This window comes from Copidosoma floridanum, unplaced genomic scaffold, assembly GCF_036245765.1.
Source record: "Copidosoma floridanum isolate Cflo_tuat_1 unplaced genomic scaffold, Cflo_Japanese_pri ptg000006l, whole genome shotgun sequence".
NCBI lineage: Eukaryota > Metazoa > Arthropoda > Insecta > Hymenoptera > Encyrtidae > Copidosoma > Copidosoma floridanum.
The window spans coordinates 9,469,289-9,484,275 of NW_028321883.1; the positions used below are offsets into that span (position 1 = coordinate 9,469,289).

Genomic DNA, 14,987 nt, shown 5'->3' on the forward strand with positions numbered 1-14,987 from the left:
GTGTTCCTTTTTCACCGTCACCCTGCACTTCCATTTTGCTTGCCTTTTCGCGTCTAAAAACGAATTTACCTCCTCGACAACGTCATTCCAATCTACATACCATATCATTTTCCAAGTTGATGCGACTGCTTGGACTGGGCCCAAGCTCTCCACCAATATTCCAGGGGTTCTTTCAATTTCCTCTATCTCTCCAGGTTACTGTGTCACCGGATTGATTCCAGCCCTGAAACACAAAATTCGTATTCTTTATTTTGTTTATACAGTAGAATGGCTACTGATCTCGTAAGTCTTCCAAAGGCCACGCTTACGAGAGAAGTACACTATTTTGGTCTTGTTGCCTTTGATATCTCGTTTTTTATTTGCTTCTTACTCTTATGTGATTTGTTTTTGTTATCCTGCTTTGTTCCTCGAGTTCCCTATTATCTAACAATTGGGTTTTTATAACGCATGCTTTCTTGATTTTATCCATGCGTGTAATTCTTGTTTTATTGCCACGTTTCAGTTTTATATTGTGGTTCTTGTAATTTATTCCTACGATTTCGTATGGTCCTTCGTAGTGATCTTCATATTTCTTTCTCGGCTCTTTTGAACATAGACCATTTCCCCTTCTATGAAAAATCTTGTGTTTAATTTTTCATCGTAATAATATTTAGACCTGTATTTCGTCTGAACTTGATTCACGGCCGCTATTGTCCTTAGCCGCGTCATTGTTTTTATTACGTCCTCTACATATTCATCATACGTTTGTTCATTCATTGTTTTCTTGAAGCTAGATAGGATTCTGACTGGGTAGCCCAGCAATACTTCTTGAGGTACCATCCCTGTTGCTGGGTGTTTTGTCGAATTGTAAGCGCACATGCACATGCCCAAATGATCGTCCCAAAAGTCGTCTTCATTTACGTACGCCTTCAAATATTTCTTTAACGTATGATGCATTCATTCTATTGCGCCGTTACTCTGTTGATGGAAGGCTTTTGTTCCCATTTTGTCTATTTTAAATACTCTTTTGAACTCTTACAACAGTTTGTTTTGGAAATGTGCACCTCTGTCTGACAGCATTTTTTCTGGGGCGCCAAAGTATGCAATTCTCTGTTCAAAAGTGCTTTTGCTGTTTCTAAAGCCGTCGCTCTTTTTACTGGTACAAGAATTATGTATTTCGTGAGCCAGTCCTGAATTGACAATATGTGACTATTGCCATGTGCCGATGGTTTGCTTATCGGGCCATAAAAATCAATTGATATTTTTCAAATGGTCTAGCTGGTGTATCTGTTACAATTAGAGCCTGTTTTGTTTTTACTCTAACAAGTTTCTTAAATTGGCATGATTCACAACCTAACACGAACTGACGTACGTCCGGTCGCATATTTCGCCAGTAATAATCTTTCGCAATTTTGTTGTAAGTCTGGTTCATACCTCTGTGGCCTTCTACTGATAACTCGTGGTATTCTTTGAGTACATTAAGTCGTTGCTCCACTGGTGGTACTACTAAGTTGTTCATGTACAACACTGCCGACATTTTTGTGTTTTCGAAGGTGTTTCCAAACTGCTCTGCGAAATAGTCCCACTGTAATACGCTTAGTATTGCTAGATCTTATATAATACCTACTGACGTCAACTTGTTAAGCAACATAAGCTGTTTTAAGGACGATATGCATTTTTTAATATCCGATTTTAATCCCGCACTGTCAAAGTGCTCCTTCACGTATAATTGCATTATTGATACTTTTCTTGCTCTTGACAGAAAGACCTCTCCAACCCTCCTATTTTCTTTATTCATTGCTGTTGGATTTATATAACCTCTCTCGTGAAGCGCGTCTATGGCTTCTGTGTCCGGTATGTTTTCTGTTATTGTACAGAAGGCTAAGTTGTCAATATATCTAAATGGGTGTTCGTTTATTTTCTTAAGCCTTTGTAATGGTGGTATATCATGATCATCCTCTGGCTTCCAGGGTGGTTTTTGTACTGGTAGTCGTGTCCGGCAAGCTTTGTACCTATCTAAACCTGGTATATTTATATTGATTTTGCCATCATCCGTGCTTTCGGCGTTATCATCTGCCCCCATGTTCTCATTAAGTAACTCTTTTTCATTTTCATCATCGCTAATTTCTTTTTCGTGGCTCTCATTGTTTACGTCGTCATCCGATATTTTTTGTGTTTTTTGTTCCGCTATTGGGCTTGGCTCATCCGGTGGTTTCGGTGGGGGTGGTGGTGGATCGCGCTTCTTTAGTATTCGTTTTTTTTTGTTTTCTTATTAACTCTACCCTTGATTTTCCGTTTCGTATAAGGAAACTTGTTTTCTTTCCTTTTCCTCAATGTTGCTCGTCTCGCCCCTCGTGCTATCTTACTGTCACCATCACTTGAATTTTTTAATAATTCATCTTTCGATTCATAGCGTTTTTGTCCTTTTTTGCAGAGCGCCTAATAGTGCTCCGGCTTACACCGAATGTGCTCGTATTTATCGCCTTTTATTCCTATGTAGTGATGACACATTAGAGGTCCATCTCCATTTACATAGTGCACACATATATTCTTTTTGAGCTTCTGTGAAAAGACAAAAATTCACTCTCCGTCCCCAAACTCGTAATCCTTCCTCAAAATTCTCTTAGTGTTTTCCAGGTCGATGCAGTTTTTATTATGTTCAGAATGCAGTAAGATTTTTCTTAGCTGCTTTTCTGTCAAGTCCAGATCGAACAGTACAATAAGACTATAAAACAGGCAATTACCATCGCCTTTTACATCTACTAAATCCCACTTTTTCCATTTCATAAATTCCAAAATTTCCGTCTGATCCGCGTTTTTGCTCATTAAGTGTATTGTTTGAAATCAATTGGTTCTTCTTGCTTGATTCTTCATCATTCAAATTATCGAACGCCCTAGATGTCTGGCCATGATTTAAGGATAGCCTTTTTCCCTGATTATCCCACGAAAGATTTGCTCCTTCGCCGGTTAGTCTTGGTCTTGCCTCCACTTTTCTCTTCCTCACTTTTATCTTCATACTTACTGTACCCTCTTTTTCTTTGTTTTAATCACCTTCTTTACTTAAATCACTTATGCTATCTTCTACCTCCCATACATCTATTCTGACTCCTAGTTTTCCCTCTACCTCTCTTTTTTTGATGTCGACAAAACTTTTTTTTTGAGTCTATCTGTCTTTTCTTGTAACATGCTGGGAAGGTCGTTAAGTTTTTTTGGATCTTTTTCTGCAAAATAGTTAGACTCTTGTTGCCTTTCCTGTCGTGGATTTTCTGATTTTGTTTCCCCCCCGGACATTCGATCCTCCGAAGTACTACGACTTTTTGAGCCTCTCTTATTACTGTCGTTTCTCTCTTTCCCATGCTCTGATCCGTTCAAGCATATTTTAATTTCCTCTGAATTATTGTGTTTAACTTCTGGCCTTTTTTCCCAATTCACTATTATATTTTCTTCAGTCTGTGTGTTTTTTACATGAGTGACCGAAAAGTTCTATCTAATTCTGTTTAGAGTATCGAGCTGCCTTTGTCTTTTCTTCCTTTGCTTTTGCCTTGTTTAGTGGTCTATGACGACATAAGGTGTGCTCGTTTTTTGTACCCCTTTTATCCAGCCCTTTTCTTCCTTCGTGTGCCCCAATCTATTCTTAAATGGCCCCTGTGATAAGATTTTCTCTTCAGTTTGTTGTTTCTCCTCAGCTTCTTCCTCCGAACACAATTCCACTTCAGTCTTTTTCTTCCTGGGTTTTTTATGTGATGAATCTGAATCTGATTCCACTACTACCTTCTTTAACTTACCGTCGATCCGTATTTTTGATTTTGCCCTAATTTTGAATATACGCGCTGGTGAGCCATCACTTACAACACCCTCTTCCTTCTCTTGTTTATCTGCCATCGTTGGCTGTGATGGTCAAAAGTTGGCTGCCCACCACAACCTTCAGAGCGCTTCTTTATCAGCGCCACCAAAGGACAAGCTATGAACTATCGCTGTGAACTGTATATAGATATGTACGAATATAAACATCAGCGATAGTTAACAGCTAGGCCGGTCGTGGTGCTGATAAAGAAGCGCTCTAAAGGTTGAGGTTGGCAGCAAACTTTTGACCATCGCGGCCAACGCTGTCATCTGCCATTTGACATAGTTCTACTCGCGGTAGTTCTGGGTTCTTTTCGCCCTTTTTTACGACTGGGTTTCTTGAAAGAGCATCTGGTACGTTGTGTGAGATACCTGGGCGATAAATTATGTCGAAATCATAACCACGCAACTCTGCCTTTAATCTGTTAAACCGAATGTCGGGTTTTTTGGACGTGTTAAAATGTTTTAACGGCTTGTCATCCGTAATCACCGTGAACTTCCTGCCATACAGATGAGGTCTAAACTGTTACTTTGCAAAAACTACTGCTAGCAACTCTTTATCATACGTTGGATATCTAAGTTCACTACCCTTGAGGCACCGTGACGCATATTCACACGGTCTATCCTTACCTATCTCTCCCTGACTAAGGATTGCCCCGATGGCATAATCCGATGCGTCTGTTGTTACAATGAAAGGTTCACTTAAGTCCGGTGCTGTTAATACAGGTTCCGAACATAGCGCATCAAACAGTTTTTTAAACGTCTCTTCCTGTTTTTCGTCTTATTGAAACTCTGTGTTCTTCTTTGTCAGTGTAGAGAGTGGTCGCGCCTTCTTTGCATAATCTTTTATGAATTTTCTGTAATATCCTGCGAATCCAAGAAACTGCTTAATTTTCCTTGTGTTTTTAGGTCCTGGATATTCTTTTGCGGCTTCTATCTTCTTCGGGTCCGTCTTTATCTTGCCATTTCCAATCATGTGACCAAGGACTGTTGATTCTTTCTTCAAAAATTGACATTTTTTTCGCTCTATGGTCATGTTTGCTTTTGCCAGTCTTTCTATCAATTTTTGGAAGCGTTTCTCCTGTTCTTCAAGAGTTGCTGCGAACACCATGATGTCGTCCATGTATACTTTAATTTCTCGCCCTTGTAGATCGGCTAGAGCTAACGTTATCGCCCTCCAGAATGTATTTGGTGACTCTGAGCACCCCATTGGCATACGTTTATATTGATAGTGCCCGTCGGGTCCCGAGACTGCTGTTTTCTGCACGTCCTCTTCTTAAATTTTAATCTGGTGAACTCTACTCTTTAAGTCAACAACTGTGGTGTACTTAGCGGCCGTTAAGTGCTCCAATATGTCGCTTTGAAAGGGTAGTGGGTAACAGCTTCCAACTGTTATTTTGTTCAGCTGTTTGAAATCCAAAACTAGTCACCACCTTTTCTCGCCGTTTTGTCCTGGCGATTTAGGCACTATCCATATATTTGAGTTATATGGGGACGTTAACGGTTGTATTATATCCAAATCCATCAATTTTTGAATTTTTCTCCTGATGTTTTTCTTCACCGCGGGCGGGTATCTATATCTTTTAACCACGACTGGCTTATTTGTTGTAGTCTCGATTTTGTGTTTAATTAAATGAGTTGTTTTTAATGGTTCTCCATCCAACCCAAACACAAACGGATTCATCGATATCAATTTTCTTACGTGCCGTAACTCTTCTTTATTACAGCCCTGAGTATCGATCAGTGTCATAATTTTTTCAATACTTTCTTCGACACTTTTTATATCGCAATCTTTTTCCGCATATGTGTCGATTTCTTACCTTCATCTACGCTTTTATATCTCAACCTGTATTTTCTTTATATTTCTTTTTCTTTCAATTTGTCTTTCTCGAGTAAGCCCACAAATGCAGTTTTTTCTTCTCTGGCGCCGTCCCCCACGTTGTCAGTTATTTCCCTTTTCTTCACTTCTTCGTACTCTATTAAATCCACTTCCGGTACTGTAATTCTCCTTTTTTTGTTAGAAAAATTCACGCATTCCGCATATATTTTACCTTCATTATTAGTTCCGTAAAAGTCTCTAAAATGCACATGTTCTCCCACATCTTAAAGTGGCACAAATTCAACTTGAATCTTTCCGAATTCTTTTTTGACTCTTCCATATAAAACCTATCTGGATCTTGCTGCTATCTCGAATTATTCTGCTGTCTTTAGTGGTATTTCCACATCACCTAGACTAAGTGTATTTGTTCTTGCGCTTACCTTGCCATTGTATTTTCTAAACATATCCCATCCCAGGTTTCCGTCTACTTTGACCGGAAAATCCTGCGGGACTACATGAAAGGTGCACTTCATACCGTGGATCATTACGTCTACCGTGCCTTTCGTTTCACGTTCTTCATAAGTTATTCCAATTATTTTTACTTGTACACTCTCATTCAATGGCGAATTTTCTTTCATACAATCTTCTTTTAGTATCAAGATCCCAGCACCCATGTCGGTATAGAAATTTGATCTTTTATTTTGGAAATCCTCACCCTCCAGCGTTACTGTTGGTGGTCGGCGTCCTACTGCTGCATAATTAATTAGTACCGTCGTGACTTCTCTCTTTTCCTCTTTTCCCATCGATATATTTTTATCTTTTAGCTTTTTTTTTACATTTGGCTCGATTTGTTGACAAGTATTAATTTTGTTTTTGTTCATCTCCCTTCCCCACACCTTCGACTGCATAGATTTTTCTTCTTTCTCTCCAATTCTTTCATCATTTACTTTTGGTCCTTTACAATATGTAGTCACTTTTTCCCGATGCTCGATGTTGAGGGAGTACTCTGAGCATCGTTCTAAAAATTCGGCTTCTGTTTACTAGAGGTATCACCCTGTCTGGGTTTAGCCTCCCTCGCGTCCTGTGCCCCGTTTTTATGTCTAGGCTCATAACGCTCGTTATTTTTCCAGCCATAATTATTTCGGCTATCATCTCTACCACTGTCTCTTGCCCGTAATTTCTGCCATTCGGCTCATAATATCTATTATTACTATTGTTATTGTTATTATTATTTTCGCGATAAGCATATCCTTTTTCAAAATTTCTCCCATATCTGCCGTAGTTGTATTTATTCTCTGCCTGAGCCATATTATTATGTTGGTAGTCTCCGGGTCTTCTTCCACTATCATTATACAATTTTCCACCTCTTCTTTCTTCACCCCTATCCTGGTACCTTGTATAGTACGGTGCTCTGGTCTTCTCACTGCGACCTTTCTTCACTAGCAGTCCTTTTTCTATGTCATGCCACAATGAACGACACTCTTCTGCTTTTTGCCCAATTTGGCCACAATAGTTACACTTGTTTACCTCGTCTTTCCTTTTGTTAGATTCTTTTTCCCATCTCTCATATTTATTGCTGTCCACTCGAGGTGACTTCATAGCCATCATATCCTCGACTTTCAATGCCAATGTAATGGCCTTTGTTAGCGTTATGGGCCGATGCATTGAAACTTCGTGGTTGTACGGGGGACATATTTTTCTTGAATTCCTGCCTTAACATTTCAGAAACTTCAAGGTCGGCTTCTTGAAGTTCCATGGCCCTGTTGAACAACTTTTGTATGCGATCTGAGTATTCTTCCACAGATTCCCTATCCCTTTGCCGTTCCGACCTAATTTTCGCCATAACTGTCTCTGTGCTACTGATGGCCCCGTACCTTTCTGTAACATCCTCGAGAATCTCTTCTATGGACTCAAACTGTGTGATTCTATCGTTCAAATGTGCTGCCGCTCGACCTTTTAGCCTGCTGGACAGCGTTGCCAAAAAATATAGGACCTCTCTGTCGTCCACCTGCCGGCCTATTGCCCTTACTACCCTTGTGACCGCTGTTAGATTTATTGGATTCCCTGTAAATATTGGTATTGTGGGGATTATTGTACTTAATTCCGTAATTGAGAAATTTCTATTCTTCTCATACTCCCGGTAATGCGGCGATCTGTGTATAGGTCCATATGTTGTTTGCTCCCACCTTTCCTGGTTATTTTTAAAATTTCCGAACTCCCGCATTGGTCTAGCTATCCTTCTATCTCTGTTGTAGAATTCTCTTTTATTTTCTTCTCCCTCCCTTTCTGGCCATCTTCGGAGCAACTCTGTCTGCCTTCTCCAATTTCCAAGCTGATTTCCAGCGGGCCTCCTATCTCACTCATCCCCTTCCTCTCCGTTATCATCACTACGCAGGGGCTTTATATACGATTCTGAGGCTTCGTTTGCTCCAATTATTTGCTTAGAGCCCTCTTTTTTCTTATCTCTTAGCACAACCGTTTTCATGCCCTTAAAAATTTTACCAATTAAGTCTTTCGTTTTTTTGTTCAACTTTTCTAATTCTTTGACCGTTTCGGCATCGTGGCAAAATTATAACCATAAACTGTCGTCTGTTACGACCTCCGCGTCTGCTAAGCGGTCTACCGCCCCACCTACAGCGTTATCAATTTTTCCCGACTGCATTTTGTTTTTTTTTTGCTTGGTTGTTTTTTTTGTTTGTTATTTTTCTTTGTTTGGTTGTATTTGCTTGTTATGGGCCTATTTGATGAAAATTATCACCCAGCAGTAATATTATTTACCGTTTATATAAATTTCATCTACGTGGGCAGTATTTAAGCAGTACGATCTAAAGCATTTCCGTGTCCGTAAACAAAATGTCCAAAGAAAAATATTGCTACCAGAGGGTGCGTGTTGTGGTGTAGTTTCGTGTTTTGGCTCTCCCTTGTCTTATTTCCTGACGGTGCCGGCCTCCTGGATGGCTGCTGTGCGCCCACGCTGGTATTTGACACGTGCTTGGTTCCCACGTGTCTCGCCACGTGTGTCTTCTTAACATTGTATTTTCCTTTTCTTGTTATTATTTAGTTTTTTTTTTTTTTTTTTTTAATATCACTTTTCTTTTCACGATAATTCTTTTTATTTCCACTTACACTGCACTATGGGTGCTTCCTGACTATCAAAGAAAACAAAAAAAAATTTTCCTATCACTTTGTCGCACACAACTCGCCACTCGTCGAGCGCCAAAAATTAGGGGGTTGGGTTATCTACAACCTCCTGTTATTTGGACATTGTGGAGCTTGGGGGTGTAAGTGGATAGAATACACGTGAAAGAAACTTACATATCTGTTTATTCGTGGATCAAAGCGAGATCAGTCGCGTGCGTGATGTTAGGTTCGGAGGCTGATCGGAGAGAGAGAGCGGGAGAACTGATAACGCTCGGGCACGCCGCCGAACGGTGATCATCATACTCCGTATCCACTGCTCATGCGCCGTGAGAGGTGAGTCTTGGTCGCGAACTTACAAAAGCTCTAGATACTGTACGTCACACAATATATTAAAAACAAAAACACATTATGAGAGTGAATCTACCAAGTGAATTAGTAATTTGAGTATAATTAGGTTCAAGTTCAGTAATAAATTTTGTTTGGTGTTTTTACATGTCCTACGAGATCATAAAAAAATTTAAACAAATTTTGTCTGTGTCAACTCAACAGCACAAATATTTTTCTATTCTTGTAAACCAACCATTAAGTTTTTAACAACACTCTAAAGTATCACTTTAAAAAATTAATTGAGGAAAAACTAATAATCATTCTGTAATGTTGAAATTAGCTTCTTATTTTGCAACGCTACATCTATTTTTTTCCACGGTTACTTTTAAATTGACATGCTAGCTTTTTTTTCTACGGCGATCGAAAGTTTTTAGGTTTGAAAAACTTTTTTTCGCTTTTCGTTACCATTAGTGAGTTATAACAATAAATAATAAATTTTCTAAGATGTCCAATTTGTAGGCAACTTTATGGCGAAAAGATTGACTATTGTAAAATTACTCTACGAATGATAGAAGCGGAGATAAAAGCAAAGTACTAAATAAAAAGTTGCCAATTAACCATAAATTTTTAACTACAGAAATTAAATAAGCCTTTGATTTGGACAAAAGTATTTTTCTCATATTTCTAGGAAAATTCTGTAGGGATGTGACCAATTTTCTCTCTACTGAAAAACATAAAATTTTATCATATTTTTTGTTTTCGGTCAATGAACTAAACAGCTACTTTTACAGCCAGCGTAATCAGTGCAATAGCGCGGGGTGCGGGAAGGTTGGGAAGCGGGAAGAGAATAATACGTTCTATGTTGAGTCAAGCTATGCGTGTATACTTACAGCGGCCGCTGTAAATGTGTAGGTATTTCTGACGGTACGCAGTGCGGGGAGGAGGAGCTACTGGCTGAGTACAACCGAAGGAAGCCGAACAATAAAGAGCCGTCGGGTATGTCGATACGCACGCATGAAGAGAGAGAGAAAAAGAGAGAGCTGCGTGCAGCAATATATACATATAACTTTATACATGGCTGTATTACTACAGCGGGGTCGGAAAAAAGTATTGTAACACTTTTATTGATCCAGTCCCCTTTTGCCCAAAATTCATAACGCAAGAAAAGGAACTACCTTAAAAAAAAAAAAATAATACATAACTACAAAAATAAAAAAGTCAAAGCAGCTCTTCGTGAAATGTATACGTTGTAATCCACGATTGATTTTTATTGAAAAATATATATACATACAAACGCAAAAAAAAGTAAGTTCGGAAATACCGAATAAAAGCATAGCTTTTATCATGAAACATCCAATTGTATGTAATAAGTATAAACCAAATACGAATCTACGACAAAAAATTTTAATAAAAATATTGTCATTCAAGAAATACGTTAAGTGTATTTCAGATAATCGTTAACTCGAAATCGTTGTCAATTTTTATAAGTAGTGACTCAAAGTGTAGCACATGATTTATTAAAAAAAATTTTTTTCTTAGAATAGCAATCTATACTTAAGGGTATGGTAAGGTACGCATGCCTTAACTTCATTCGTAAGCCGTAAAATTTGTGAGTGCGAGTGAGAGAACGTACATTCTTGCTTCTGTGTTTCGATTTGTTGCCGACAGAAGCGGATGGCTCGAAATTCTAATTCTAAATCGATTTTGCCATCCATTTTACATTTATGGATTGTTCCTAAAAATTTGTAGTAAACTATTTTACTTTCTATTTTAAATAATGATTTTTATATTAATACTTTCAATTTTTTTCCAAACAAACTTTAAATGACTTATGAATTTATGAATTTTACTTTTGATAGTTTTTTTTAATAATTTTAAAGCCGTATTCAGGGTATTTTGTTCAAGGTACGTTATTAGAAATATCGCTTATCATTTTCTACTACTTTTAACAATCTTTTGGCAATCATATAGATTCCGCGTTTAAAAAATTACTCATTTTTTGAGACAATCAAAAATCGACCTAACTTTCGGCTTCGTTGTAATAAGTAAAGTGCTGCTCTTCCAAGTATACAGCCATCCACCAGAAAAAGTGGTAGTGACAAGGAGCAATGTCTATTAAATAAGGTGGCTGGTGTATGACATCCTAGTTGAGTGCTTTCAACGTTTCCTGAATGACTTGAGTAATATGTGACCGTGTGTTGTCGTGCTAAAAAATTACTTTGTTATAACTTTGATCATATTAAGGGCTTTTAAGCTATAATGCTAGGCTTATTATTTTATAACTTGGCTACAAGGCCATTTTAGTTAGGCCACGTATCAACAAAAATTGAGATTTTTCAATAAAGGAAGAATGAAGCTTGTAATGAGGAGTGGTGTTAGCTCAGTGGTAATCGTGCTTGATACTGGTACAACACCGTTCTAGAGGTCATGGGATCAATTCCCGATGAATGCAGATTTTTTCAAAAACTATTTTTATCGGAAAAAGTTTATATGAAACCGCGGCTGTTTTGGGCGGGTTTTTCCCTGGAATTTTCCTTGAGAATGATTCCAAAATTTTTTCCTTACCCCACACGTCTTCGAGCCTCCGGGCTGACAGTGGGGCTTCTCTGGGGATGCCAATTAGCCTGGATCCAATATTTCGACAGAGAGCGCCAGCTTAAGCGGCGAGGAGTGTACGGTCTGAAATATGGAGTCTTCCCCGTAGGAAGGCTTCATAGTGGCGACTGGACCTGATGCACCAGTGGTGCAAAGAGTGCTAGCTTAACTGACAAAGTATTTTATAGGAGATATTCCCACTGTATCCATGATACGATAGGTAAGGGAGACCGGGGTAATCGTGGCCACCTGGGTAAACAGGCCACTGCATATATTCAACCATTTAATTGAGATAAAAATGTAATATATTTTTTTTTTTATTGAAATATATCTCTACTTACATGCCGTCAATAAAATAAAACCATAGAATGAATTTTTGTTAAATTTTTAAATAATTAAATTTGATAGTTAAAAAATTTGGAGGAACAGCTACATTATTAAACTTGCCTGAAGCGGAAAATACATCAAATCGATTCAAAATTGACACAAATTGAAAGTTTGAACCTCAATTTACAATCTGCTTTTTTTATTTTACCAAATATTATTTAGAAATATGATTATAAGTAATTTAAAATAGTCCTATTTTGGGGTGTGGTGGCCATCTCTCCGGGGTACAGTGGCCATCAAGTTTGTTGTTTACGTCAATACTGAGTCAGTCTGCTAATCTGCGGATACTAACCGAAACTTTTTAATCGTACTTATTGCCAAAACAAAACAAACAGTGTCAGGTGAAAGTTATGTAGTACTTAAGTAATTAGTCATATTTTAAGTCAATTCGGTATCAAAGGTGCAATAAATTAATAAGAAAGTTTAAAAAACATCGTAATTATTTTTCATTCAATTTCTACAACGATATACCGAAAAATATATATTTCTCTTTATTCTATGTGTATACTGACAGAAAAATATTTATGTCGATATACATATTTATTTATCGATCTGTTATGTTAGTAATTATTAATTTACATAAATTTTCAATTTTTAGACGTAAGTTTAGTAGCAACATTTAAAATAACCTTTTAAGTCGATGGCCACTGTACCCCGGGGTATGGCCACCTCTACCCCGGCCCTGGGTAAAGTGGCCAGTTTGAGACCCATTCACTTTTTCATATTCAAACTACATTTATTATAAATAAATAACTCAACAAATTGGATACTATTTCTACACATCCGGCCCCTTTTATTTGTGTTTTTTAAATTATTCTACAATCAAGTAGTCGTTTATAATTACGTGATAAAGTTAGGGTGGCCAGACTACCCCGGTCTCCCTTATATCAGTTAGGTGATCAGCAAAATAAGTAGAGCAAATAAACCCCCTTACATAGGTAGTGAGTAGGTGGCCCTGGTAACTAGGCCAGTAGTAGACCCGGCAACGAGACTAGTAGGCTGTCGTGGTAACTACGCAGTAAAAAAAAAGACCTAAGATCCTAACAACAGTTATTATGTTTTAATTTACTGTATCATTAATGAATAAATTATTTTCATTGCAACAGCTTATGTCAAAGCTATACATGGATACAGCTATTTTAGTATGGAATGGCAACGGAGTCGAAGGGAAAGATCAAATACAAAATTTTTGGACTGAACTACCCATCTCGGAACATTCTGTGATAACATTAGATGCTCAACCAATAACAGGTACGAGTCTGTAATAAGAAAAATAAATGTAGTTTTCTAGTAATTGATCATACTAAGACTGCTTCATTTTGGAAAATTAATATATTGGTGAATAATTCGTGTTTTTTTTTTCAGGACCTACGGTGGCGAGTCAATTGACATTTTTAGTTAAAGTTAGTGGACAAGTAAAGTATCAAGACAAGGACTTGAAAGTCAAGACTTACAGTGATACAGTTAAAACGTACAAACCTTCACAAACATTCAATCAAAATTTTCTGATAACAGTTATTGGCGATAAAGGAAAGATAGTAAGTGATTGTTTTAGAACTCAAGAAGCATTAGAAAGCTGAAACGTCTTAAGCAAAATCAATGTATGCATGTAACTTATATATTTTATTACATAAAAATTCATAACCTTACATTGTCCTATATGGATTACTGAAAATAAAAAAAGGAATATATATATGTATCAGTGGAGTATGACAACCATGGAAAAAACAAAAAAAGATTAAACCAGCAATTTTATTATAAACTAGGTGGTAATATATAAAACAGCGTTAAAATTTTGTATAAGTAAATCAGTTACCATATGATGATATACATTACTAGTGCCGAAATTTTAAATTGATACAAGATTAAAAAATCAATGCACACAAAAAAATAACGTTTTATTAACAACTACGAACTATACTGAAAATCCTTGAACATTTGTAGATTTCGCTTTTGTTAAGAATACATTTCAATATATTCGATATTTTGCATAATGAGGTTCATTGTGTTTCATTTACATATATACTACGTACTTCGTAAAACATAATTGTAATTAAAATTAAAATTCCAAAGTAGTAATTCATGCTTAACTATCACAGATACCAACGTAAAATCTACTTAAAATCATTGAAACTTTGCTACATAACATATGCTAATATCTTATTTAAACAAAAAAACAGTGACAAAATATAAAATTTGTATCCCTTTTTTTTGAATATAGAATGAAGAGTTTTCTTATCCTGGCTATAGAAGAAGTAACGATTAAAAAACTCATGTCATTCACATCTAAATATGCTTTTTAATGACTCCTATTATGGCTTTTAGTTGGCTATTTTTTATATATCAACTATAGATTTTTACATCAGAATAAAAAAAAAAACAAATTTATAACAAGTATAAAATAAAAATCTGGAGCTTTTTGAGTTAAAATTTTGCATTTTTTACTATTAGAATTGTAACTTTAGCAATACGACACTTAATGTACACAAAGTCTTATAATTTAAGGTGAAAGATTTTAAAAGCTGCGAAGAGGAAGTTTTGCATTACCATAGACCCGTGTTTTTTATTTATCAATATTATACAAAAACCTGAAGCTACGAGAACACGAGGCACAGTTCCAATTCATTTGTTTAATAGTTCAGTTGCGCTGTTCCTCTTTAAATGATTTCATGTTAGGATTATCATTCAACTCAATAGACACCGCAAATACAACATTGTTATATTGTTCCATGGTATGCATCAAGTCACTTAAATTTACATTTTTTTACCCTAATTCAAGATTTGGCGCACGGTATACTAAGGTCTATTTACTTTAATTTGAATAAACTCTATAAGAAAAGATAAAGATTATATTGCTGTTATAATTTCGAAAGCTTAAAAGAATAAATAAATAGTT

At 36.8% G+C, this 14,987-nt stretch overlaps 1 protein-coding gene across 1 annotated transcript in view; it reads left to right on the forward strand.

Annotated features, from left to right (window-relative positions):
• Nucleotides 1-14,987, forward strand: part of Nxt1 (NTF2-related export protein 1) — a 74,500-nt gene extending 59,513 nt beyond the window's left edge. The window contains exons 3-4 of the mRNA XM_014350915.3: nt 13,198-13,342; nt 13,457-14,987. Coding sequence (XP_014206401.2) covers nt 13,198-13,342; nt 13,457-13,671 — 360 coding nt within the window. The 3' untranslated portion in view covers nt 13,672-14,987. The remainder of the gene's footprint in view (nt 1-13,197; nt 13,343-13,456) is intronic.